Here is a 26,193-nt window from a genome sequence, read left to right as displayed (position 1 = left end):
CGGGCGTGCATCTTCTACATCACGCTCATCAGCATCCCTTCTATTTGATTGGCTGCTTACATTTTTATTTGCGGGCTGTCACCACTGTCTCACAACAGTGCCTTCGCTGTGATGGGAGGGAGCGGAGAATAGATGCGCGACTGCCTCGCTAGTTTATTCAAGGAGGAAGATAAAGGTATGAGAGGGGCAGGGCATGGAGAACAGAAGTAGGCTAGATTAAATACAAGTAAGGGTTCTCTTGGTGATTCTTAGATCTAGGACTGTTTATTGACGAGTGTGTATCATAACCAACTGACTGCAAGGGAAATCATATACACGTTTTATTCATACTATCATTATAATGCGGAAGGCATGTCTTGTAAAGTGACATGTCACGACAGAGCGATAATATCAGCGTAGTCGGTCAATAGCGAAGTATTAAGTGATAGGCTTATACGGAACAAAATAAACAGAGGAGAAGGCGAACTATGAACCGAAGATGATTTCTGCTAAGAAAACTCCGGAAAAGAGTCGTTATCCTATTCACGATATGGTGTGGCACAACAAACATCGGAAGCTGGAGAAAGCGCTATCCGCGAACGAGCAGGTGAGGAGTCTACGGGCGACAAGTCCTCGTCTATCTGATTTTTAAAAAAGCGTGGGCAGTGCCAATAACATTTGGATAGGTTTAGGTTAGGTGTACCATCTAGTGTGACCACAGTTCACCGAACCGTGAGCTCGTTGATTGAATTGAACGGTAGGAGGTGGTGGAAGTTACATATGTTTCAATAGGTGGCTACCTGCCATGACTTTACCTCGAGAAATTGCCATGAAATAGCGTAAACCTCGTTTGAAATGTGTTTCCAGCATTGTCGTTCAGTGGGAATCTGAAAATGTGTCGAGGCTTTGCTACAATTTCTTACGAGGTCATTGTATTTGGCGAGCACGTCATGAAATTGCAACATTGTAACGTGTATTATTCTTGAAATCATCTCCTCTAGCCTACTCCAGGATTCCATTACTATTTCCTTGCTATGTGTTACATTTTTGCAAACTGTGGCTGTGCGTGTGTAAAGCTGCTTGTAAATACTGTTTCGTGTTGTGTCCAATACTGTACCTTCCCACCACCTAAATGAAGAGGAGGAAACCGTGGGAGACAATGCAGATAATGTGGGCGAATTGATGCACAATGATGGAAATAATTCCAGCCTTGCCTTGGCTGTCAGAAGAGGACGTGTGGTTATGTCATGTTTACTATTTCTATGATATCTCCATACCTACAGAATTAAATTGCATAGGCGTTCATGTATTCTTTCTGGGATGCACTGTCGGAACATTTCAGCCAGTCCCTCCAGTTATTTGAACCCAGAAATATGTAGAACATGATGCATGCATGCAATGGAAATGGGTACTACAGGACGGACTGATGGACACAAGGCATGACAGACAGACATCTGAAAAAATACTATCTTAAATGAACGACCTCTGCAAGAATATGGGATACCTAACACATTACATAAGAGATTTCATGCAGTTTCCCAGCCACACAGACAATTCGGTGGGATGAATAAGACGGAACTGAAAACCTCGTAACCTGCACACTATGCACAGATTTGAATTCAGATTTCTCGCGAGGATCTGCATTATTTCCAGAGCGCTATTATTTCCAGCGCGACTAATCACATGCGTTTATAATACAAAGCCTATCATGTATATTGACAAGACATGGTAAGCAATGGCGAGAGTGCAGGTTTTAAAGGACATTAGACTGAAATGCCAGTTCCCTGTTCTGCTGCCTATTATACACCAGGTTGATGTGCAGTACAGGCTTGGCTTCCCTACTGTAACACTGTCACGTCAACATAAGGGCTGTGGTTGTTTTTCCACTCTGAATGTGAGCCAAAGAAACTGTTTAAAGGGGAATATTTGCATGCCCTTCATATGTCCGGTCACTGTGACTGACACCTTATTTACACATATAAACATTGATCGGACGTTCGTAAGACTAGTTTACTCTCGCTCACGTCGCCGAACCCGACTCAAATGTCATGCACTCTCATATTTATTGACAAATCCAAATGCAACTTTATTTGACAGTGCACACCGTTTAAAGGTAGGGTACACACTCGGACCTAGCACCTCTTGGCTCGGATGCAATGCTATGCAGAGCACTGTGATGCTGGTGATGATTCAAGCCTGAGCCCCGTGGATTATGACTATATAAAGCACCCCCAGTTGATGTAATTTACAGGGTGCTGACAGATAAATCCTGGCCTCTCTTGGCAAAGCCTGCAGGCTTATTGAGGTGTGTTTATGGCTCCAATCAGGGGAAGAGTTACACTGGCTGGCCAACTGTCTGTCTGGAACTCCCAGACTGACTGGCTGGCTGTATGGACGGTCAAGTGTGCACGCGTGGATTGGATATGGCCGACGGTGGTTGCATATGTGTCAAGGATCAATGGTATCGAAAGGAGTGCAGAAGGCAAGAAGTGCACAGGGTGTAGGGAGCAAGTGCATGCAGGGTAAGCAATGCTCTCACCAGGAGAGACAGAAAATGTTATTGGTATTGGGTATCAATGTAACGACCGCGCAGTGAAAAGGGAAGCCGGGAAGGAGAAGAAGAAGCACTTAAAAGAGCAAAAGTAAAACATATAAATTGAGCAGGGAGGAGAGTGAAGAGGGGGAGCTCAATTTGCAGCTTTATTTAAGCAGTGTCATAAAACAAAGAGGGATTCTGTGAAGAGAGAGCTGACAACAAGGTAGAGACAAAGAGGGATAGCCAGAGGTTGTAAAGTAACATGATGATGCAAGTGGGATAGTGAAGGGAGGGAGGAGGGAACGGGAGGAAGGAATAACAGCACTGCAGCAACATATCACGATATGCTGATCCAACCACTAAAAATGCATCCCAGATATGATTGAAATGGAACACAGTCCTTTTCTAAAAATGACTTCCCCCATCCTTCCTCCAAAGTGAGGCGAGGAGGGGACACCACCACCGCCAGCTCTCCCCCACCACCCCCCTCCCCTGCCCACTTTCCTCACTAATGTGTACGATGCTCACAGGCTCAGCTGGGCGATCATGTTAACTCAGCAGTCTTAAAATCTGATTATATCATACTGGGTGGAGACTGGCATCATAAATGACATTGTCTTCCTTCCTCTTTTGTCTCTGCTATACCATCTGTCTATCCCTGCCTGCAATCTACAGTACATTTCCCTGACCCGGTATACTGACCATCCATCCTCCACTCTGTCTGTTTCTCACTCACGCACCCATGCACCCATCATATCTTAGTTTTCCCCTAGCTGTCCCCTCTTCTTACCACTACAGAGTAATGAAACTCTACACTAATTGCAGCAGTGCAGTGTCACTAGGGATAAGGATGTGATGGGAATAGATTTAGTTAAATTGTGGAAAGCTTTTAACCGAGATAGAGGACAGAAACAGACAACAGTATTCCTTAAAGATTGAAAAGATGTCCCTGTTAATATTGTGTTGCATTGTGTGCCTGAAATGGAAAAGAGGAAATGAATGATACTTCGAGGACCATATCTGATTTCATTACTGTCTGTCCTGCCACATAAATGGTTAGCAAACAATGTTGTAAGGTTCTGTATTTATTTTCTTAGTCAACCTTGTGTTCTGTTTCTGTGTGTTCTTGAACGTAGCCCTGTCTTTCATTTTTGTTCATTGATTTCACCTGTTAGTTACTCACCTGGTCTCATCAGCTCCTTATTTAGTTCAGTTCATTCTGTTTGTGCCTTTTATGAGGTATTGTTCGTTTTGACTCTACTAAGCCTTTTCCCAGCTTGTTTGTGAGAACGAGTTATAGCCTTCAGTCCTAGTTCTGATTCACCTGCCTGTTTGTCTACCTGTGTTTGACCATTGCCTGCCTGTGACCACGTTTCCTGCCTTCTACGAAGGAGAAATAGACACCTGCCGTGCTCTGCTCGTGAATCTACACCTTTTTCTCCCTGAGTATTCATTACAAATGTAGGGACACACATGTACGGACACACTTACAGTACACACACACACGTTGTAAATAGCTATGCATAAAACTGAGGTTAGTACAGAATTCAACCTGCAATTCTCCCCAGATCAGAGACATTGTTTGTGATATCCTAATCTATATCAACCATCAGACATGAAAAGAGTTGTTCCACAATAGCCATGTTGTTTCCTGAAACACACAAGCCCATAAGACAGTCCAGTTTCTGGTCCGACATTGTTGTATTGATGTTTGCTTAACCACGTCATCTTGTTGTCATTTGATTATGCAAATCCAGGGTATTTTCATCTTCTATTCCGTGCATGAGAACAAATGTGAAGTTCCTACCTTAGAGATAATAGGTTCCTCCTTGCTTTGCATTGTGGGGGACTTTCCTCTATCCGCTGTTTCTCTATTCACAACTTCCCCCTCCCTTCACACAGAAATACCATCTGTTGTCTCCTATCGCGGAGCAAAGTAATGCATGTCATTACATTAGTCTCATGGTGGTCTGACAAGTGACAACAGTGGTTACGAGACACGTTGCCAATATAATGCGTCTTAAAAGTTTTAGAGATTTAACAGTGAAACGTGTAGCATAATGGTGGTTTGACATTGCTTTGAAACGCTAACACAAGTGTGAAAACATCAATAGACTGATTGTGAGGTTTAGTGGTGATTCAACACTAAAGGCTGTAGCCGACTGGTTTTCCATTTGAATATCTCCCAAGTATAAATGTCGAGGTGATCATTTCACCCCCATTCTTTAGTGTTGGAGTCTCTTCAGTCGGACATGTATCAGAGACAAGTGCTGTCTGAGGCACTGCACCGCACAAGTTGCGTCTGTTCTCGAGGAGCAGGAGGGAGGAGGAGGGAGAGACACACATCTCTCCCCGCCCTGCCTGTGACAGGTTCACTGACCAAGGCAGAGTTATTTCACCCAGCTCCATCCTCCTCCATCCTCCCTCAGTCCCTCTGCTGCTTTCATCTTGTCTCTGCCCAGCCATCCTTCTCGCTCAGACTCTCAGGCTCCAACTACTCACTCCTGCTCTGGCCTCTTTTTCTCTCTCTGGCCTGCATTTGGTGGTAGAGAGATGGCAATGATATTTAGTTATTTTGAGATATTTGTAGGTCGATCACACACATGCATCTGATGGTGTGGTCTCATTTGTATATGACCCACTTACACCATGCACTCACATAGAGAATGACTACATAAAGATACATTATCCCAAGCATGTGTATAACGTTTGGCTATAACTCTCCTACGCATATTGAAAATGGATCAATCACAGTTGTACATGTTAACCCCTGCATTGAAAGAGGGTAACACTGAAAATAAGGGGGACAAGTTGACCCCCCTCCTCCCCTCCCCTCCCAATGAGCACACATATGATTCTCATGCATGCATCCTCCACCCACCACAAACATATTTTGGTCTCCAAATGAAAGATTGATGTTGGTTTAAGTAGCTGCCAGAGAACATTAAGGCGAAGTACAGGAGTAGATAGTCCAGACAGAGATGTCTATCAATTATGCAGTTTCCACTGAGAGGGAGAGAGGGGAGGACCGAGGGATGGAAGGAAGGATGGTGGAGGAGGGAGAGAGGGGAGGACCAAGGGAGGGACGGAATGCAGGATGGAGAGAGAGAGGGGGGTGGGACCAAGGGAGGGACGGAATGCAGGATGGAGAGAGAGGGGGAGGACCAAGGGAGGGACGGAATGCAGGATGAGAGAGAGAGGGGGGACCAAGGGAGGGACTGAAGAATGAAGGATGGATGGAGCCAATGAGAAAGTGAGAGAGCAGGCACTACGAGGCAGTCAGTGGATAAAGAGGATGAGCAGAGAGAATGGGAAGACCCAGTATGACATAATATCCTTACTATAACTACCTGGGCCAGTTGATTCTGTAAGTGCCTCAGAGTAGGAGTGCTGATGTGGGATAAGGTCCCCCCCCCCCAGGTGTATTTCATAGTATTCATTATGATCTAAAAGGCTATAAACTGATCCTAAATCAGCACCCGTACTGAGACTTTAGCTAATGCCTGGTGTGTGGGTCTGTATGTGTTTGTGTGTTCGATAGTGGGTCTCTATTTGTGGGCTGTTTGTTGGTCAGAACCACATTGTTCACATGTGAATGAGTAAGTGTGCCACTGTGTTTCAGGGTTAATGTGTGCACTCGTGTGAAGACGTGAGGATGAGGAGGTGTGGACCCTGAAGTGACATGTCTGTGTACCACAGCAGAAAAGTGTTACATTTGAGTGCATTGGTTTAGCGTGTCAGTTCTATACCGTAACTGACCAATCATGTTATAAGAGTGTTATTGTCGAGTGGTTTCCTTTTCTAGTATATCTTTTTTAAATGTCAAATTTGACTGAACGGATAGAGAGAGAGGACTTGTGATTGTGTGTTTGTTTTCTGTGGGAAAGTGTCTGCTGTTGTGTTTCTATTTGAGTGTCTCAATGGTGTAAAAATAACATCAGACTGGGTCAGTGGGGGCCACTTGTCTTAAACAATAGGAGTTTCCTGAACACTCCCTCTCTATTCTCTCCCTTACTTACCACACCTCTCTGCCTCATAGTCAAGCCTTCTTAGAAGGCTCTTTGTTCTCCTCCTTAATTAGCTTTATACAACGGGTGGGTCTAATCCTGAATTCTGATTGGTTAAAACCACATTCCAGCCGGTGTCCAGTCCACAAGTTACCACCGATTTTAATCTATGACGTTAAAATGCCTATTTACTCTGTTCCATCTGACTTCACAATCCACTGTCTCATCAGCCCAGCCAGGCAATTTATAAACTTGATCTTCACTATAAAAGCATCGAGACATTATCTCACATTTCTTTTAGAATAACATTTAGTTTTCAACAGCAGACATTTGTATAATCCTTGCTGTCTTTCTCAATGACATTTGCAACATTGTTTCAATATTCAAATTCGATCTCCTGCTGTCCCATAGTAATGAACGTGTCGTGAGTTGTGACGAGACAGACAGGCAGCTTTTGTCAGCCAGTCGAAATCATGAATCAGCATAATTTCTATGAATGTACTGTATAGAAAACAGGTCAAACGAAACGAAGTGCAGCTAGTTTGCAGTCTTTCCAGCTTCAGTTTGAAGTGATTGTGCTAGCTGTGTTGTTGGCTAGCTCCTCTGAACAACAGTGCCCTGACAAAAGAGCACATTTTCTATGCCAGGCGAAATCACACATCATTAACTCATTGTTGTGGATGTATCCAAATAAATGTCACTAGAAAACAGCTTAAACAAACGCAAATGCAGCTACTTTGCTGTTATTCTGTCTGCACTGTTTGACATGACAGTAAGTTAGCCGTAGTTGGTTAGCTAGCAAGCAAGAGATAAGAACGTTGCCAGCCAGTATGGCAATATAACATTTAGAATGAACGACTTGGTAGAGTCCATAGATATAGAACAAAAAGACTGAACGACTGGGTCGAGTCCATAGATATAGAACAAAAAGACTGAACGACTGGGTCACGTCCATCGATACAGAACAAAAAGACTGAACGACTGGGTCGAGTCCATAGATATAGAACAAAAAGACTGAACGACTGGGTCGAGTCCATAGATATAGAACAAAAAGACTGAACGACTGGGTCGAGTCCATAGATATAGAACAAAAAGACTGAACGACTGGGTCGCGTCCATCGATACAGAACAAAAAGACTGAACGACTGGGTCACGTCCATAGATCCAGAATAGTAAGACTGAACGACTGGGTCGCGTCTCTGGCAACTGAACCGATAGAACAAACGACCATCCGGCTTGGGTAGCAACCCTAGATTTGTGTGTGGACTATGTCTTGTGGAAGGATGAAATAGTATGAATGAATTCATCAAAATAACGTTTTTAATGAAAATATATAAATCATTATTTGAATATGTTGGTAACCCGTTGTATAAAAGTGTTAATGCCCCCGAAGCTGGTGATAATGCCCTCGAACTTCATCTCAGGCCTAACACCTATGCCAATATATCCTACAAACACCAGCTTCTCGGGCATTATCACCTAAATGTTGTAGCGAATGGTGACCGTGCAACTCACCTTGTGGCTTTTGAACCCGGGCCTCCCAGCCTGTAGGCAATCTTACTGGTCCAACACACTTGCAGAGGTTGTAACGAGCCTAGTTAGACAACAATCGTTACAATAGTCCCCCTCAAATAATCAGAATACTACCACCATTTCTTGCTGCTTTGCTCTTACTGTTTATGTACTTTTCACTGTTATCTGCCAGTGTCACTCCATCTTTCTTATCCTTCCTTCCTACCTTCCATCCATTCTCTCTCTCTCTCTCTTTCCCTCTTTCTCTCTTTCCTCAGTGTCATCCCCAGGGCCAATTGGAGGGCCCTACAAAGCTACTCTGACATCAATCACTCACTACCCATTATTCAGTACACACACAGCCTACGCTACCACCACCCTCTCTATTTCACAGAGCAGTTGCCGCCACTCAACCAGCCCTGTCTGCTCCAACGCATAGCACACCTTCCTCCTCCTTCTCCCTTCTCCCTCTCTCCCACCTCTTCGTCTCATCCCTTCGTTGCTATAGTGATACACCTCTATTCCCTCCACACCTCACCCTTCACCTCCGACAGTGCCTGTGTGGATTCCTCCTTCTGTTTTTCTGCCGTTCCCTTCCTCTTCTCTCCCCCCCCCCCTTTGGGATTAGGAGCCCCAGTTGTTGCTTACGATCAAGCGGTGGCATCACTAACGCTAATGCTGGGCTTGCTAATTACAGAGCAGGGCGTGGCCCCCGGGAGGCCCCTGGAGAGAGAGGGAGAGCAGCAGGGGAGATGAGGAGGCTCCACGTGGGAGGAGGGAGGCTGCTCCTGGTGAAAAACAACCCAGCAGCATCCCTCTGATGTACTGTACTACACACTCGACAATAACACACTGCAAAGTACACTTGACACACCAACACCAACCGTCAGGACCGCACAGACCTGCACTGAGGCACACGTGAACCAAAACACAAGCCCTCACACAACACAACAGTGTGTGTACTTTGTGATATGAAACATTTCCAATGCAAATATGAATAGATGTAAAGCTCGGATGGAAGTGTACCATAAAGCAGTTCCGCTTATTCCCTGTTACAACTCCCCTCACAACAGCACGCTTTATCCATCCATTTCCACGCGCTATCATTTCATCTATACATTTTCCACATGTGCCAGTTACGCAGATTCTGATTCCTCATTGTCGCTCCTTGGTTGCATCCCAAATGGCACCCTGTTCCCTTTATAGTACACTGCTTTGACCAGGGCCACCACAGAGCTCTGGTCAAAAGTAGACCACAATCGAAGGAATAATGTGCCATTTGGGACATAGCCCCAGTCGTCCTCTATCAGCCTCCCTCATTAGGATGCCAGCATGTGGTTGGTTTATTCTTGACCTTGGATCCTGCCAGGAGCTCAAATGAACTTTTTTTTAATCACAGGCCAGAGATCAGATTTATAGACATAGAGACTTGCTTATTTAGACCAACTAGACTGCAGAGCAGAGAGACTACATCAAACACACTGCAGTAGGCTACTAGACTATGATAGCTACTGTATCAAAACTGAGGCAGGAAGAGACCGAGAGAGAGATCAACTCTAGAGAATGACAGAGACGTTACATCGAGACACTTGTAGTGTAACTCGCTATATAAAGCCGACCCATCTAGAACACTGGCGTGCCCGTCATGTGAGGATGTGATAGCTCAATTATCACCTGTCTCTTCTCCTTCCATCACTCTCTCCTCCACACCTCCTCCACCCTCTCTCACTCTATTTTTATCTCGCTCTTTTTGCCAGATGAGCACCATGCCATACAATGAACCCACTTCTCTCCTCCCCCTCAGGTGGATGTGGAGACCCTGGACCCCCGGGGTCGGACCCCCCTCCACCTGGCTGTCACTCTGGGTCACCTGGACTGTGCCCGCCTGCTCCTCCAACATGGTGCCGACGTCAGCAAGGAGAACCGCAACGGATGGACGGGTGAGACAGAGAGGGGTAGGAGTAGTAGTACGGGGGAGTCTAATAGTGACTCACCTTTAAAGGCTGGAAGGATGTACTGTATAGAATCTATATAGAAATAGATTGAGGGGATTGGATTCTACGAATAGGAACCATTTGTTTGTGGATTGATGGTGAGCCAAATGGCCATTGTGGATAGATAGATCTAATCAAGTAATTAGACACACTTGCTTTTAAATGCACTTATTTATCATTTAAAATGAAATTGAAATTGATTTGGTAGGTTAGTCAGAGTTTCCTCAGAGAGTTGGTTAGTCAGTTTCCTTCTAGTGTTGATTGTGGACTGAGCACTGGGAAGGGACCTGTATAGTGTATTTTTTAACATTTTATTTAAGTCCGTTAAGAACATTCTTATGTACAATGACGGCCTACCCCGGCCAAACCCAGACAACACTGGGCCAATTGTGCGCCGCCCTATAGGACTCCCAATCACGGCCGGATGTGATGCAGACTGGATTCAAACCAGGGACTGCAGTGACGAAGCAGTGGCCTCTTGCACTGAGAAGCAGTACCTTCAACCACTGCGCCACTCGGGAGCCCCAAAAACGTTGCAATGCTGTATAGCACAGCGTAGCATAGTTCAGAGCAGCACAGCACAGCACAGCACAGCACAGCACAGCACAGCATACACTCACTAGACAATTTATTAGGTACACCCATCTAGTAACGGGTCTGACAGCCTGAATTCTTCAGGACATGGAAACGTTGCTCAATTGATATCAAGGGTATCAAACGTTCCTCACACCATTACACCACTGCCACCAGCCTGTACCGTTTACACCAGGCAGGATGGGGCCATGGACTCATGCTGCCTACGCCAAATCCTGACTGCTCTCAGCATGACGCAACAGGAACTGGGATTCGTCGGACCAGGCAATGTTTTTCCACTCCTCAATTGTCCAGTGTTGGTGATGGGGGTGCCCACTGGAGCCGCTTCTTCTTCGTTTTTAGCTGATAGGAGTGGAACCTGGTGTAGTCGTCTCCTGCAATAGGCCGTCCGTGACAAGGACCGACGAGTTGTGCAGTCTGAGATGCCGTTCTGCACACCACTGTTGTACTGCGCCGTTATTTGCCGTTCTGGCCCACCTGTTAGCTTGCACCATTCTTTCCATTCTCCTTCGACCTCTCGTCAACAAGCTGTTTCCGCCCACGGGACTGCCGCTGACTGGATGTTTTTTGTTTGTCGTACCACTCTTGATAAACCCAAGACAGTCGTGTGTGAAAAGCCCAGGAGGCCGGCCGTTTCTGAGATACTGGATCCGGCGCCCCTGCCACCGACAAGTCTACAACGCTCAAAGTTGCGTAGCTAACTAGTTTTGCCCATTGTAATGTTCAATTGAACAGTAACTGAATGCCTGTCTGCCTGCTTTATATAGCAAGCCACGGCCACGTGACCACTGTCTGTAGTTGCGAACCATTTTTGTGAACGCGGTGGTGTACGTAATAAATTGGGCTCTGAGTGTGTGTCTGTCTATATGTGAGGTGAAGATTTCCTTTCTCTCTCCCATAGTGCTCCAGGAAGCAGTCAGCACACGAGACCCAGAGCTGGTGCGTCTAGTTCTGCATTACCGTGACTACCAGCGGACCACTAAGAGACTGGCGGGAATCCCTGTCCTCCTGGAGAGACTGCACCAGGTGAGAGGCGCTGACACGCTGACAAGTACAGAGCACAACAGCAACAACCGACATGTAGGAAACACTTTTAGATATGTTTTGTGTTAGCACCAGTCTTCTTGAACCATACTTGAAAAATAAAAAAAATATCAAGCTGTTTCAACTAAATATTATTAAGTAACTGATTCCACAGCCTTTTCTTTTTGTTTACTCAACTTTTCAGTCAAAGTGATACCCAGAACTTTTAGTTGGCCCGAACTTAGCTCCAACATGAGAAAATGTAGGCAAAAATTCAGTCAACTTAAAATGATGTGTTTGCTCAAATTGTTTCATTTTCATTCAACTAGAAATGATTATTTACCTAAAACAAAAGTCTGTGGAACTAGTTACACGCACAGTGCTTTCAACTTACATATTTGACACATTATACAGTAATTCATATTCAACATTTCCTCACCTGGGATTTGAACTCAAACTCTTTATTCACAGCATTCCTGCAACACCACACACACCATGTCTGCCTCAAAAGCAGATTTCACCTGTATTGCAACACTTGCACTTCAAAGTACATCTTAGCTCTGTTAAAAGTACACTTTAATTCTTTTTTATTGATTTATCATAATGATTAAGGAGTGACATTAATAAAAATATGCCCCACCAACATTAGACAACTATACAAATGTTTTTTTTTACATCAAGTACATCAAATCAATGATGAGAGAATAGTCAGATTAACTGATAATTGATAACAGACATGGTGGAGTAGCAGGAAGATCAGAATGCCATGAACCAAGAGGTTGTGAGTTCAAATCCCAGGTGAGGACATGTTGAATAATAACTACTGTATAAATAAGCATGCACAATGTAGTAACGTTTGTCAAATATGTACATTGAAAACATTGTATGTTAAAAGCACTGTGTGTAACCAGTTGCACAGCCTTTTTTAGTTAAGATATAATAGTTCATAGTTTAATGAACATATGAGACAAGTTGAGCAAACACCAATTCTCATGTTTGGGAAAACATTTTTTATTTTTCAGATAACATTTGGACAGAAAAGTTGCCTTTATAGTACTTAGCTGAAACAAGTAGATTTGTGGGTGTATATATATGTTTTTTACAGTGCACTAGTTCCCAGCTAGTCTAACGGGTGGTTCCCGGACACAGATTAAGCCTAGTCCTGGATCTGTGTCCGGTAAACCAACCCTTACTGTTTTCTTTGATTTAATTGACCATTTAAAAACATAATTCAGCCACACAACCACTGCTCGACTGTAGCTAGACAGTTATCAAACTGCAGTATCTGCTGCCAGATCTCTACTCTCCCTGAGCCACATCCCTCCTATTGTTTATTTGTGGTATTTGGTTGTTAGGAGTTGTAGAGTTACAAAGAAAAAGGCATATCTCAGACTGGCCAATAAAAAGAAAAGATTAAGATGGACAAAACAACACAGACACTGGACAGAGGAACTCTGCCTCGAAGGCCAGCATCCCTGAGTCGCCTCTTCACTATTGACATTGAGACTGGTGTTTTGCAGATACTATTTAATGAAGCTGCCAGTTGAGGACTTGTGAATCGTCTGTTTCTCAAACTAAACACTAATGTACTTGTCCTCAAATTAAATCAAATGTATTTCTAAAGCCGTTCTTACATCAGCTGATATCTCAAAGTGCTGTACAGAAACCCAGCCTAAAACCCCAAACAGCAAGCAATGTAGGTGTAGAAGCACGGTGGCTAGGAAAGACTCCCTGGAAAGGTCAGAACCTAGGAAGAAACCTAGAGAGGAACCAGGCTATGAGGAGTGGCCAGTCCTCTTCTGGCTGTGCCGGGTGGAGATTATAACAGAACATGGCCAAGATGTTCAAATGTTCATAGATGACCCAGCAGGGTCAAATAATAATCATTATAGTGGTTGTCGAGGGTGCAACAGGTCAGCACCTCAGGAGTAAATGTCAGTTGGTTTTTCATAGCCGATCATTCAGAGTACCTCTACCGGTCCTGCTGTCTCTAGAGAGTTGAAAACAGCAGGTCTGGGACAGGTAGCACGTCCGGTGAACAGGTCAGGGTTCCATAGCCGCAGGCAGAACAGTTGAAACTGGAGCAGCAGCATGGCCAGGTGGACTGGGGACAGCAAGGAGTCATCAGGCCAGGTAGTCCTGAGGCATGGTCCTAGGGCTCAGGTCCTCCTCCGAGAGAAAGAAAGAATTAGAAAGCATACTTAAATTCACACAGGACACCAGATAAGACAGGAGAAGTACTCCAGAAATAACAAACTGACCCTAGCCCCCGACACATAAACTACTCCAGCATAAATACTGGAGGCTGAGACAGGAGTCCTCTTGCTCAGTTGTGCACTGGGGCCTCCCACTGCTCTTTCTGTTCTGGTTAGAGCCAGTTTGCCCTGTGAAGGGAGTAGTGCACAGCATTGTACGAGATCTTCAGTTTCTTGGCAATGTCTCGCATGTAATAGCCTTCATCTCTCAGAATAGACTGAAGAAAGTCTTTGTTTCTGGCCATTTTGAGCCTGTTTATTTTTTATATTTGAGATTATTCAACGTAACCACCCTTTGCCTTGATGACAGCTTTGCACACTCTTGACATTCTCACAACCAGCTTCATCTGGAATATTTTTTCCAGCAGACTTGAAGGAATTCCCACATATGCTGAACACTTGTTGGCTGCTTTCCCTTCACTCTGCGGTCCAACTCATCCCAAACCATCTCAATTGGGTTGAGGTTGGGTGATTGTAGAGGCCAGGTCATCTGATGCAGCACGCAATCACTCTCCTTCTTAGTCAAATAGCCCTTACACAGCCTGGCGGTGTGTTGGGTCATTGTCCTGTTGAAAAATAAATTATAGTCCCACTTAGCGCAAACTAGATTACTTGGCATATTGCTGCAGAATGCTGTGGTAGCCATGCTGGTTAAGTGTGCCTTGAACTCTAACTAAATCACAGACAGTGTCACCAGCAAAGCACCCCCACACTATCCCACCTCCTCCTCCATGCTTCACGGTGGGAACCACACATGCGGAGATCATCCATTCACCTACTCTGCGTCTCACAAAGACACGGCGGTTGGAACCAAAAATCTCAAATTTGATCTCATCAGACCAAAGCACAGATTTCCATCGGTCTAATGTCCATTGCTCGTGTTTCTTGGCCTAAGCAAGTCTCTTCTTCTTATTGGTGTCCTTTAGTAGTGTTTTCTTTGCAGAAATTTGACCATGAAGGCCTGATTCACACAGTCTCCTCTGAACAGTCGATGTTGATGTGTCTGTTACTTGAACTCTGTGAACCATTTATTTGGGCTGCAATTTCTGATGCTGGTAACTCTAATGAACATATCCTCTGCAGCAGAGGTAACTCTGGGTCTTCCTTTCTGGTGGCGGTCCTCATGAGAGCCAGTTTCATCATAGTGCTTGATGGTTTTTGCAACTGCACTTGAAGAATCTTTCAAAGTTATTGACATTTTCCAAATTGACTGACCTTCATGTCTTAAAGTCATCATGGACTGTAATTTCTCTTTGTTTATCTGAGCTGTTCTTGCCATAATATGGACTTGGTCTTTTACCAAATAGGGATATCTTCTTTATACCCTCCTATCCAACAGGCCCCTCAGGGCACAATGTCCCCTGAAGGTCCATTCTGCTAACTGTGGCCTGCTAGCTATCTATAGCATATTGATCCACCGGCCAGTTTCTTGGACCACTATACCCATTTTGCCAATTTGACTTGGACCCCTCTGCTACTTCGAACCCTTCTAATTCCAGGACTGGTCTATCAACGTCACCGCACGAGGAGGCAAAAACAGACTTTTCCCCCATCGCGACGTCCCTCTAAGGCCCTTATGCTAGCTTGCTAGCCCCAGCCTGCTAACTGTCTGAATCGCCATGTCCCCAGCCAGCCCAACCACTCACTGGACCCATACGATGACTTGGTTACGCATGCCTCTCCCTAATATCAATATGCCTTGTCCATTACTGTCCTGGTTAGTGATTACTGTCTTATTTCACTGTAGTGCCTATAGCCCTGCTCAATATGCCTTAATCAATCCATGTTGTTCCACCTCACACATTTGCGATGACATCACCTGGTTTAAACGTCGCTAGTGACTATATCTCTCTCTTCATCACTCAATGCCTAGGTTTACCTCCAATGTACTCTCTTCCTACCATACCTTTGTCTGTACATTATGCCTTGAATCTATGCCATCGTGCCCAGAAACCTGCTCTCTTTACTCTCTGTTCCGGACGTGCTAAATGGCCAGTTCTTATAGCCTTTAGCCGTACCCTTATCCTACTTCTCCTCTGTTCCTCTGGTGATGTAGAGGTTAATCCAGGACCTGCAGTGCCTAGCTCCACTCCTACTCCCCAGTTGCTCTCATTTGTTGACTTCTGTAACCGTAAAAGCTTTGGTTTCATGCATGTTAACATTAGAAGCCTACTCCCTAAGTATGCTTTATTCACTGCTTTAGCAACCCGGATGTCTTAGCCATGTCTGAATCCTGGCTTAGGAAAACCACCAAAAACCCTGACATTTCCATCCCTAACTATAACATTTTCCGCCAAGATAGAACTGCCAAAGGGGGCGGTGTTAGCCTGCAGAGTTCTATCTTACTATCCAGGTCTGTGCCAAAACAATTCAAGCTTCTACTTCTAAAAATTCACCTTTCCAGAAACAAGTCTCTCACTGTTGCCGCTTGCTATAGACCACCCTCTGCCACCAGCTGTGCCCTGGAGACCATATGTGAATTGATTGCCCCCCATCTATCTTCTGACTTCGTGCTGCTAGGTGACCTAAACTGGGACATGCTTAAAACCCCGGCCATCCTACAATCTAAGCTTGATGCCCTCAATCTCACACAAATTATCAATGTACCTACCGGGTACAACCCCAAATATGTAAACACGGGCACCCTCATAGATATCATCCAAACTAACTCGCCCTACAAATACACCTCTGCTGTTTTCAAACAAGATCTCGGCGATCACTGCCTCATTACCTGCATCCGTAATGGGTCTGCGGTCAAACGACCACCCCTCATCACTGTCAAACGCTCCCAAAAACACTTCTGTGAACAGGCCTTTATAATTGACCTGGCCGGGGTATCCTGGAATGACATTGACCTCATCCCGTCAGTAGATGATGCCTGTCTATTCTTTAAAAGTGCCTTCCTCACTATCTTAAATAAGCATGCTCCATTCAAAAAATGTACAACTAGGAATAGATTTAGCCCTTGGATAACTCCAGACCTGTCTGCCCTTGACCGGCACAAAAACATCCTGTGGCGTTCTGCATTAGCATCGAATAGCCCAACTGAATATGCAACTTTTTAGGGAAGTTAGGAACCAATATACACAGGCAGTTAGGAAAGCTAAGGCTAGCTTTTTCAAACAGAAATTTGCATCCTGTAGTACAAACTCAAAAAAGTTCTGGGACACTGTAAAGTCCATGGAGAATAAGAACACCTCCTCCCAGCTGCCCACTGCACTGAGGCTAGGAAACACTGTTACCACCAATAAATCAATCATTTCAATAAGCATTTTTCTACGGCTGGCCATGCTTTCTACCAGGCTACCCCTACCCCGGTCAACAACCCTGCGCTCCCCACAGCAACTCGCCCAAACCTCCCCCACTTCTCCTTCACCCAAATCCAGATAGCTGATGTTCTGAAAGAGCTGCAAAATCTGGACCCATACAAATCAGCAGGGTTAGACAATCTGGACCCACTTTCTAAAAATTATCTGCCCAAATTATTGCAACCCCTATTACTAGCCTATTCAACCTCTCTTTCGTATCGTCTTAGATTCCCATAGATTGGAAAGCTGCCACGGTCATCCTCCTCTTCAAAGGGGGAGACACTCTAGACCCAAACTGCTACAGACCTATATCTATTCTATCCTGCCTTTCTAAGGTCTTTGAAAGCCAAGTTAACAAACAGATTACCGACCATTTCGAATCTCACCGTACCTTCTCCGCTATGCAATCTGGTTTCAGAGCTGGTCACGCTCAAGGTCATAAACGATATCATAACCACCATCGATAAGAGACATTACTGTGCAGCCGTATTCATCGACCTGGCTAAGGCTTTCGACTCTGTCAATCACAACATTCTTATTGGCGGACTCAACAGCTTTGGTTTCTCAAATGATTGCCTCACTTGGTTCACCAACTACTTCTCCGATAGAATTCACTATGTCAAATCAGAGGGCCTGTTGTCCGGACCTCTGGCAGTCTCTATGAGGGTGCCACAGGGTTCAATTCTCGGGCCGACAGTCTTCTCTGTATACATCAATGATGTCGCTCTCGCTGCTGGTGATTCTTTGATTCTCAGCTCTACGCAGACGACACCATTCTGTATACCTCTGGCCCTTCGTTGGACACTGTGTTAACTGACCTCCAGATGAGCTTCAATGCCATACAACTCTCCTTCCGTGGCCTCCAACTGCTCTTAAATGCAAGTAAAACTAAATGCATGCTCTTCAACCGATCGCGCCAGCACCTGCCTGCCCGTCCAGCATCACTATTTTGGAAGTTTCTGACTTAGAATATGTGGACAACTACAAATACCTAGGTGTCTGGTTAGACTGTAAACTCTCCTTCCAGACTCACATTAAACATCTCCAATCCAAAATTAAATCTAATATCGTCTTCCTATCTCGCAATAAAACATCCTTCACTCATGCTGCCAAACATATCCTCGTAAAACTGACCATCCTACCGATCCTCGACTTTGGCAATGTCATTTACAAAATAGCCTCCAACACTTTACTCAACAAATTGGATGCAGTCTATCACAGAGCCATCCATTTTGTCACCAAAGCCCCATATACTACCCACCACTGCGACCTGTATGTGTTGTTGCTTGTGTCGAACTGCTATGCTTTATCTTCCCCAGGTCGCAGTTGCAAAAGAGAACTTGTTCTCAACTAGCCTACCTGGTTAAATAAAGGTTTAAATACATAAATAAAACCTTGTCACAACACAACTGATTGGCTCAAACGCCTTAAGAAGGAAAGAAATTCCACAAATTAACTTTTAACAAGGCACACCTGTTATTTTAAATGCATTCCAGGTGACTACCTCTTGAAGCTGGTTGAGTGAATTCCAAGAGTGTGCAAAGCTGTCATCAAGGCAAAGGGTGGCACTTTGAAGAATCTCAAATATAAAATACATGTTGATTTGTGTAACTCTTTTTTTGGTTACTCCATGATTCCATATGTGTTATTTAATAGTTTTGATGTCTTCACTATTATTCTACAATGTAGAAAATAGTACCAAATAAAGAAAAACCCTTGAATAAGTAGGTGTGTCCAAACATTTGACTGGTACTGTGTGTTTTCTCAACAACAGGTTAATAATATCAAAGGCTGCACTGAAATCTAACGTTACAGCTCTCACAATCTTCTGATCAGTTTCTTTCAATCAATCATCAGTCATTTGTGTCATTGCAGTACATGTTGAGTTCCCTTCTCTATAAGCATACTGAAATTCTGTTGTCAATTACAGAGAGAGAAGCGCTGGAGAGACTTCAGGCTGTTGTTTTGCAGACTTTCTTGAGCGTCTCTAGCGCACTGTATGCGGACAATTGTAAGAGGATTTACGAGTGGATATTTAGCTTAGATGCAGTTTGGAACAGGCTGACAAGTTTGTAGACTGTGTAATTTCCTGTTAGTCGTGTGATTTTTATTATTTATTTCCTTGACTTTTTCTCGTGTTTTTGTATTTGGTCAAACATAATTTTTTCCCAACAGTTTGCTAAGAGCTGGCAGCAAGCTGATAGAACCCGTAAAGGCTACTTTATGTATGACTTTGGCTTCCCTCAAGGCCTCAGGACAAACACCTTCTCCTCTAGACTCCGATTAAAGATATGATAGGAGGAGTGGCCATTGAGTCAGCTTCCATCTTCAGTATCTTCCCATCTAAGTTGTCAATGCCAGGAGGTTTGTAAAAAATATATCTCCCTTTCCCACACTAACTTTAAAAAAAATATATATATTTATGAATACGATGGTTCACTCTTCGTTGTTGGCATTTCCTGTCTAAGTTTTCCCACTTTGCCAATTAAGTAATCATTAAAATAATTGCTAACATCAAATGGTTTTCTGATGAATAAGCCATATGATTCTATGAAAGATTGAATTTGAATTTGTCTTTGTCTTTCTGCCCATAATTTCATTTTAAAGTAATATTTAATGTACTCCAAACTACAGTTTCTTTTTTCTTTTTGTTGAGTTTAGTTACATCATTTCTCAATTTGCAGCAAGTCATCCAGTCAGAAGTGCAGCCAGACTTATCAGCCACTCCTTTTGCCCCATTTCTTTCAACCATACAGCTTTTCAATTCCTCATCAATCCATGGAGCCTTAACACTTCTAACAGTCAGTTTCTTAACAGGTGCATCTTAATCAGTAATTGGAAGAAGCAATTTAATAAATTCATCAAGTGCAGCGTCTGGATGCTCCTTATTAATCACGTCAGACCAACAACTCTTTTTTTATACATCATCCACAGCAAAATATATACTAATTTAGGCCCAGCTTTTGGAACTTTGGCTTTCCTGGATATATCCACTATATTGTGATTACTGCATCCAATGTATACGGATACAGATATCCAATGGGTACGGATACAGATATCCAATGGGTACGGATACAGATATCCAATGTGTACGGATACAGATATCCAATGGGTACGGATACAGATATCCAATGTGTACGGATACAGATATCCAATGGGTACGGATACAGATATCCAATGTGTACGGATACAGATATCCAATGGGTACGGATACAGATATCCAATGTGTACGGATACAGATATCCAATGGGTACGGATACAGATATCCAATGTGTACGGATACAGATATCCAATGTGTACGGATACAGATATCCAATGGGTACGGATACAGATATCCAATGTGTACGGATACAGATATCCAATGGGTACGGATACAGATATCCAATGGGTACGGATACAGATATCCAATGTGTACGGATACAGATATCCAATGTGTACGGATACAGATATCCAATGTGTACGGATACAGATATCCAATGTGTACGGATACAGATATCCAATGTGTACGGATACAGATATCCAATGTGTACGGATACAGATATCCAATGTGTACGGATACAGATATCCAATGGGTACGGATACAGATATCCAATGGGTACGGATACAGATATCCAATGGGTACGGATACAGATATCCAATGGGTACGGATACAGATATCCAATGTGTACGGATACAGATATCCAATGGGTACGGATACAGATATCCAATGGGTACGGATACAGATATCCAATGGGTACGGATACAGATATCCAATGGGTACGGATACAGATATCCAATGGGTACGGATACAGATATCCAATGGGTACGGATACAGATATCCAATGGGTACGGATACAGATATCCAATGGGTACGGATACAGATATCCAATGGGTACGGATACAGATATCCAATGTGCACGGATACAGATATCCAATGTGCACGGATACAGATATCCAATGTGCACGGATACAGATATCCAATGTGCACGGATACAGATATCCAATGTGCACGGATACAGATATCCAATGTGTACGGATACAGATATCCAATGGGTACGGATACAGATATCCAATGGGTACGGATACAGATATCCAATGGGTACGGATACAGATATCCAATGTGCACGGATACAGATATCCAATGTGCACGGATACAGATATCCAATGTGTACGGATACAGATATCCAATGTGCACGGATACAGATATCCAATGTGCACGGATACAGATATCCAATGTGTACGGATACAGATATCCAATGTGCACGGATACAGATATCCAATGTGCACGGATACAGATATCCAATGTGCACGGATACAGATATCCAATGTGTACGGATACAGATATCCAATGTGTACGGATACAGATATCCAATGGGTACGGATACAGATATCCAATGGGTACGGATACAGATATCCAATGGGTACGGATACAGATATCCAATGTGCACGGATACAGATATCCAATGGGTACGGATACAGATATCCAATGGGTACGGATACAGATATCCAATGGGTACGGATACAGATATCCAATGGGTACGGATACAGATATCCAATGTGCACGGATACAGATATCCAATGTGCACGGATACAGATATCCAATGTGTACGGATACAGATATCCAATGTGTACGGATACAGATATCCAATGTGTACGGATACAGATATCCAATGTGCACGGATACAGATATCCAATGGGTACGGATACAGATATCCAATGTGCACGGACACAGTTTATGATTGATGTGGACTCCTTTCCTCACCCCTCTCTCTTTTTCTCTCCCTCCCAAGTCCAGAACGTTGCACTTCCCCCACTAGCTCTATGAATCCCTCCTCCTCCACATCTGTCTGGCTCACCACCAGCCCTGGGATGGGACTGGAACAGCTTACTGTCCTTTGTTCCTGGCCACGCCAACAAAATTACTCTCTTTCTCTCTTTTTTTTCCTGTGGTGTCTTCCTTTCTCACTCTCTTGTCCCTGTTCTGTGTGTCTGTTGTGTGTGTATGGGTGTCTCTCCCTTTTCTCCCTCTCTCTCTCAATTCCATTCAATTCAAGGGGCTTTGTTGGCATGGGGAACATATGTTTACATTGCCAATACAAGTGAAATGAACAATAAAAAGGGAAAAGTAAATATTAAACTCACACAAGTTCCAGAAGAATCAAGCCATTTCAAATGTCATATTATGTGTTGTAATGATGTGCAAATGGATAAAATACAAAAGGGAAAATAAATAAACATATGGGATATGGGTTGTATTTACAATGGTGTTTGCTCTTCACTGGTTGCCCTTTTCTTGTGGCAACAGGTCTCAAATCTTGCTGCTGTGATTGCACACTGTGGTATTTAACCCAATAGATATGTGCATTTATCAAAATTGGATTTGTTTTCAAATGATTTTTTGTGTCTGTGCATTCTGAGGGAAATATGTGGTCATACATTTGGCAGGAGATTAAGAAGAACCTCTCTGGGATATGTGGGACGCCTGTCCAAAAGCCAGGGAAAATGCAGAGCGCCAAATTCAAATAAGTTACTATAAAAATCAAACATTCATTAAATCACACATGCAAGATAGCAAATTACAGCTACACTTGTTGTGAATCCAGCCAACATGTCAGATTTCAAAAAGGCTTTTCAGCTAAAGCAAACAATGCTATTATCTGAGGACAGCACCTCCGTAAACAAAGAGAGAAAAGCGTATTTCAACCCTGCAGGCGCGACACAAAACGTAGAAATAAAAATATAATTCAAGCCTTACCTTTAACTAACGAGCTTCTTTTGTTGGCACTCCAATATGTCCCATAAACATCACAAATGGTCCTTTTTGTTCGATTTAATTCCGTCGATATATATCCAAAATGTCATTTAATTTGGCACGTTTGATCCAGAAAAACACCGGTTTCCAACTTGCACAACGTGACTACAAAATATCTCAAAAGTTACTTGTAAAATTTCCCAAAACATTTCAAACTACTTTTGTAATACAACTTTAGGTATGTTTTTAATGTAAATAATTGATCAAATTGAAGACTGGAGGATCTGTGTTCAATACAGGAGAAAAACCAACTGTAGCTAGCTTTCTGGTCACGCGCCTCTAACAGTACACTACAAGTGACCCTCGATCTGAACAGGGCTACTTCTTCATTACACAATGGAAAAACCTCAACCAATTTCTAAAGACTGGTGACATCCAGTGGAAGTGGTAGGAACTGCAAGAAGGCCCCTTTAGAAATCTGGATTCCCAATGAAAATTCATTGAAAGGAGAGTGACCTCAAAAAACAAAATCGGAATGGTTTGTCCTCTGGGTTTCGCCTGCTAAATATGTTATGTTATACTCACAGACATGATTCAAACAGTTTTAGAAACTTCAGAATGTTTTCTATCCGAATCGACTAATAATATGCATATCTTATCTTCTGGGGATGAGTCGCAGGCAGTTGAATTTGGGCATGCATTTCATCCGGATGTGAAAATACTGCTCCCTGTCACCAATACGTTAGGTGCAGCTCAGTTTCCACTTGATTTTGTGGGCAGTGTGTACATAGCCTGTCTTCTCTTGAGAGCCAAGTCTGCCCATGGCGGCCTTTCTCAATATCAAGGCTATGCTCACTGAGTCTGTACATAGTCAAAGCTTTCCTTAATTTTGGCTCCGTCACAGTGGTCAGGATTCTGCCACTGTGGACTCTCTGTTTTGGGCCAAATAGCATTCCAGTTTGCTCAGTTTTTTTTGTTAATTCTTTCCAGTTTGTCAAGTAACTATGGGGCGGCAGGTAGCCTAGTGGTTAGAGCGTTGGGTCAGTAACCGAAAGGTTGCTGGAACGAATCCCCAAGCTGACAAGGTAAATATATATTGGTTGTTCTGCCCCTCAACAAGGCAGTTAATCCACTGATCCCCGGTAGGCCATCATTGTAAATAAGAATTTGTTCTTAACTGACTTGCCTAGTTAAATACATTTTGTTTTCTCATGATTTGGTTGGGTCTAATTGTGTTGCTGTCCTGGGGTTCTGTGGGGTCTGTTTGTATTTGAGAACAGAGCCCCAGGACCAGCTTGCTTAGGGGACTCTTCTACAGGTTAATCTCTTTATGGGTGATGGCTTTGTTTGAGAAGGTTTGTAGAATTTAAAGGCTCTTTTCTGGATTTTGATAATTAGCGGGTATCGGCCTAATTCTGTTCTGCATGCATTATTTGGTAGTTTACGTTGTACGCAGAGGATATTTTTTGCTGAATCCTGCATGCATCTTAATTTGGTGTTTGTCCCATTTTGTGAATTCTTAATTGGTGAGTGGACCTCAGACCTCACAACCATAGAGAAATGGGTTCTATAATTGATTCAAGTATTTTTAGCCAGATCCTAATTGGTATGTCAAATTTTATTCTGACAGCATCTGTGCAGAAGATCCAGGTGCTGCTGTAGCCCCTCCTTGGTTGGGGACAGAAGCACCAGATCATAAGCAAACAAGTAAACTTTTGACTTCAGATTTTAGTAGGGTGAGGCCGGGTGCTGCAGACTGTTCTGGTGCCCTCGCCAATGTGTGTTGAAGAGGGCGGGGCTTAAGCTGCATCACTGTCTCACCCCATGTCCCTGTGGAAATGTTTTTGTTTTTTGCCAATTTTAACCGCACACTTGTTGTTTGTGTACATGGATTTTATAATGTCGTATGTTTTTCTCCAACACCACTTTCCATCAATTTGTATAGCAGGCCCTCTTGCCAAATTGAGTCAAAAGCTTTTTTGAAGCCAACAAAGCACGAGAAGACTTTGCCTTTGTTTTGTTTGTTTGTCAATTAGGTTGTGCAGGTTGAATACGTGGTCTGTCGTAAGGTAATTTGGTAAAAAGCCAATTGAAATTGTTTTCACTGAGGAAATGTACAAGTCAGCTGTAAATGATAACGCAGAGGATTGTCCCAAGGTTGCTGTTGACGCATTTCCCAAGGTTGTTATTGGGGTCAAATTTGGCTTCATTTTTGTGGATTGGGGTTGTCAGTCCTTGGTTCCAAATATTGGGGTAGATGCCAGAGCTGAGAAGGATGTTAAAGAGTTTAAGTTTAGCCAATTGGAATATGTGGGTCTATATTTCTCTCTCTCTCTTTCTCTTTTGCTCAAGGCTCAGGACTTTTACGTGGAGATGAAATGGGAGTTTACTAGCTGGGGTAAGTTATAATTAATACATGTTTTCGGTCTCTCAGATGTTTACCTGTATGGATGATGGCTTCCTGCTTGACTGTATATGGTGACAGACTTCCTTTCTCTGTGGGTCTGCATTGTCTCCAGAGAAATAGAATCCCTAGAATGGTTTAGACCCCCAAAGAAATCACATTCAAAATAGCCACCAGTCCACCCATCACAGGGCCATTGACTAGAATGGCCATTCTAGGAATTATATTTCTATGGTTGTCTCTCTCTCTTTCTTAGTGCCGCTGGTGTCTCGTATCTGTCCCAGTGACACGTACCGCGTGTGGAAGAGTGGCCAGTGTCTGCGTGTAGACACCACTCTCATGGGCTTTGATCAGATGACCTGGCAGAGAGGAAACCGAAGCTTCATCTTCCGGGGTCAAGGTCAGGGTTCAGGGGCCAGTGTGTATGTTTGTGTGGGCGATAGTCTGTGTGTATGTGTGGTCGAGTCCTCTTTTCTATTGTCACAGGGCTTCCTTCCTTCTTTCCCCCTCTCACTGTCATCATTAAGTTAGTCACTGTCTGACAGATCTCTCCATATCTTGTTTTGATAGAACTTCCTCTCACTGTCTTTTAGTGACTCCTCCATCTTTTTAAATGGGCCTCCTCCGTCTTTCTGTTGCACTCCATTTCGGTCTATATGACCTTTCTTTTCAGTCTCTCTCGACTCTCCTCCTCCATATGTGAGTCTGAACCTACTCTTCTCTACCTCTAGTGCTCTCTTCAGTTTAACTGTTCCTCCTCCTTTCTGTCTATGTCGCTCTTACTCTCTGTCTGTCTCTTTCTAACCTGTCTTACTCCCTGTCTGTCTCTTTCTAACCTGTCTTTCTCTCC

The 26,193-nt window shown here is 43.6% G+C and overlaps 1 protein-coding gene across 3 annotated transcripts in view; it reads left to right on the top strand.

The window, feature by feature from the left end:
- Positions 1–119: 119 nt before the first annotated feature.
- LOC118396827 (ankyrin repeat domain-containing protein 13B) overlaps positions 120–26,193 on the top strand; it is a 42,901-nt gene continuing 16,827 nt past the window's right edge. For all 3 annotated transcript variants that reach the window (XR_008067754.1, XR_008067753.1, XM_052467398.1), the window contains exons 1-5: positions 120–586; positions 9,839–9,974; positions 11,524–11,648; positions 25,292–25,337; positions 25,600–25,743. Coding sequence is in view for 1 of the 3 variants with exons in the window: in XM_052467398.1 (XP_052323358.1) it covers positions 479–586; positions 9,839–9,974; positions 11,524–11,648; positions 25,292–25,337; positions 25,600–25,743 (559 nt within the window). In the remaining 2 variants the exon portion in view is untranslated. The remainder of the gene's footprint in view (positions 587–9,838; positions 9,975–11,523; positions 11,649–25,291; positions 25,338–25,599; positions 25,744–26,193) is intronic.

Source organism: Oncorhynchus keta, chromosome 18 (assembly GCF_023373465.1).
Source record: "Oncorhynchus keta strain PuntledgeMale-10-30-2019 chromosome 18, Oket_V2, whole genome shotgun sequence".
Taxonomy (NCBI): domain Eukaryota; kingdom Metazoa; phylum Chordata; class Actinopteri; order Salmoniformes; family Salmonidae; genus Oncorhynchus; species Oncorhynchus keta.
This window is presented reverse-complemented; position numbering and strand designations above follow the sequence as displayed.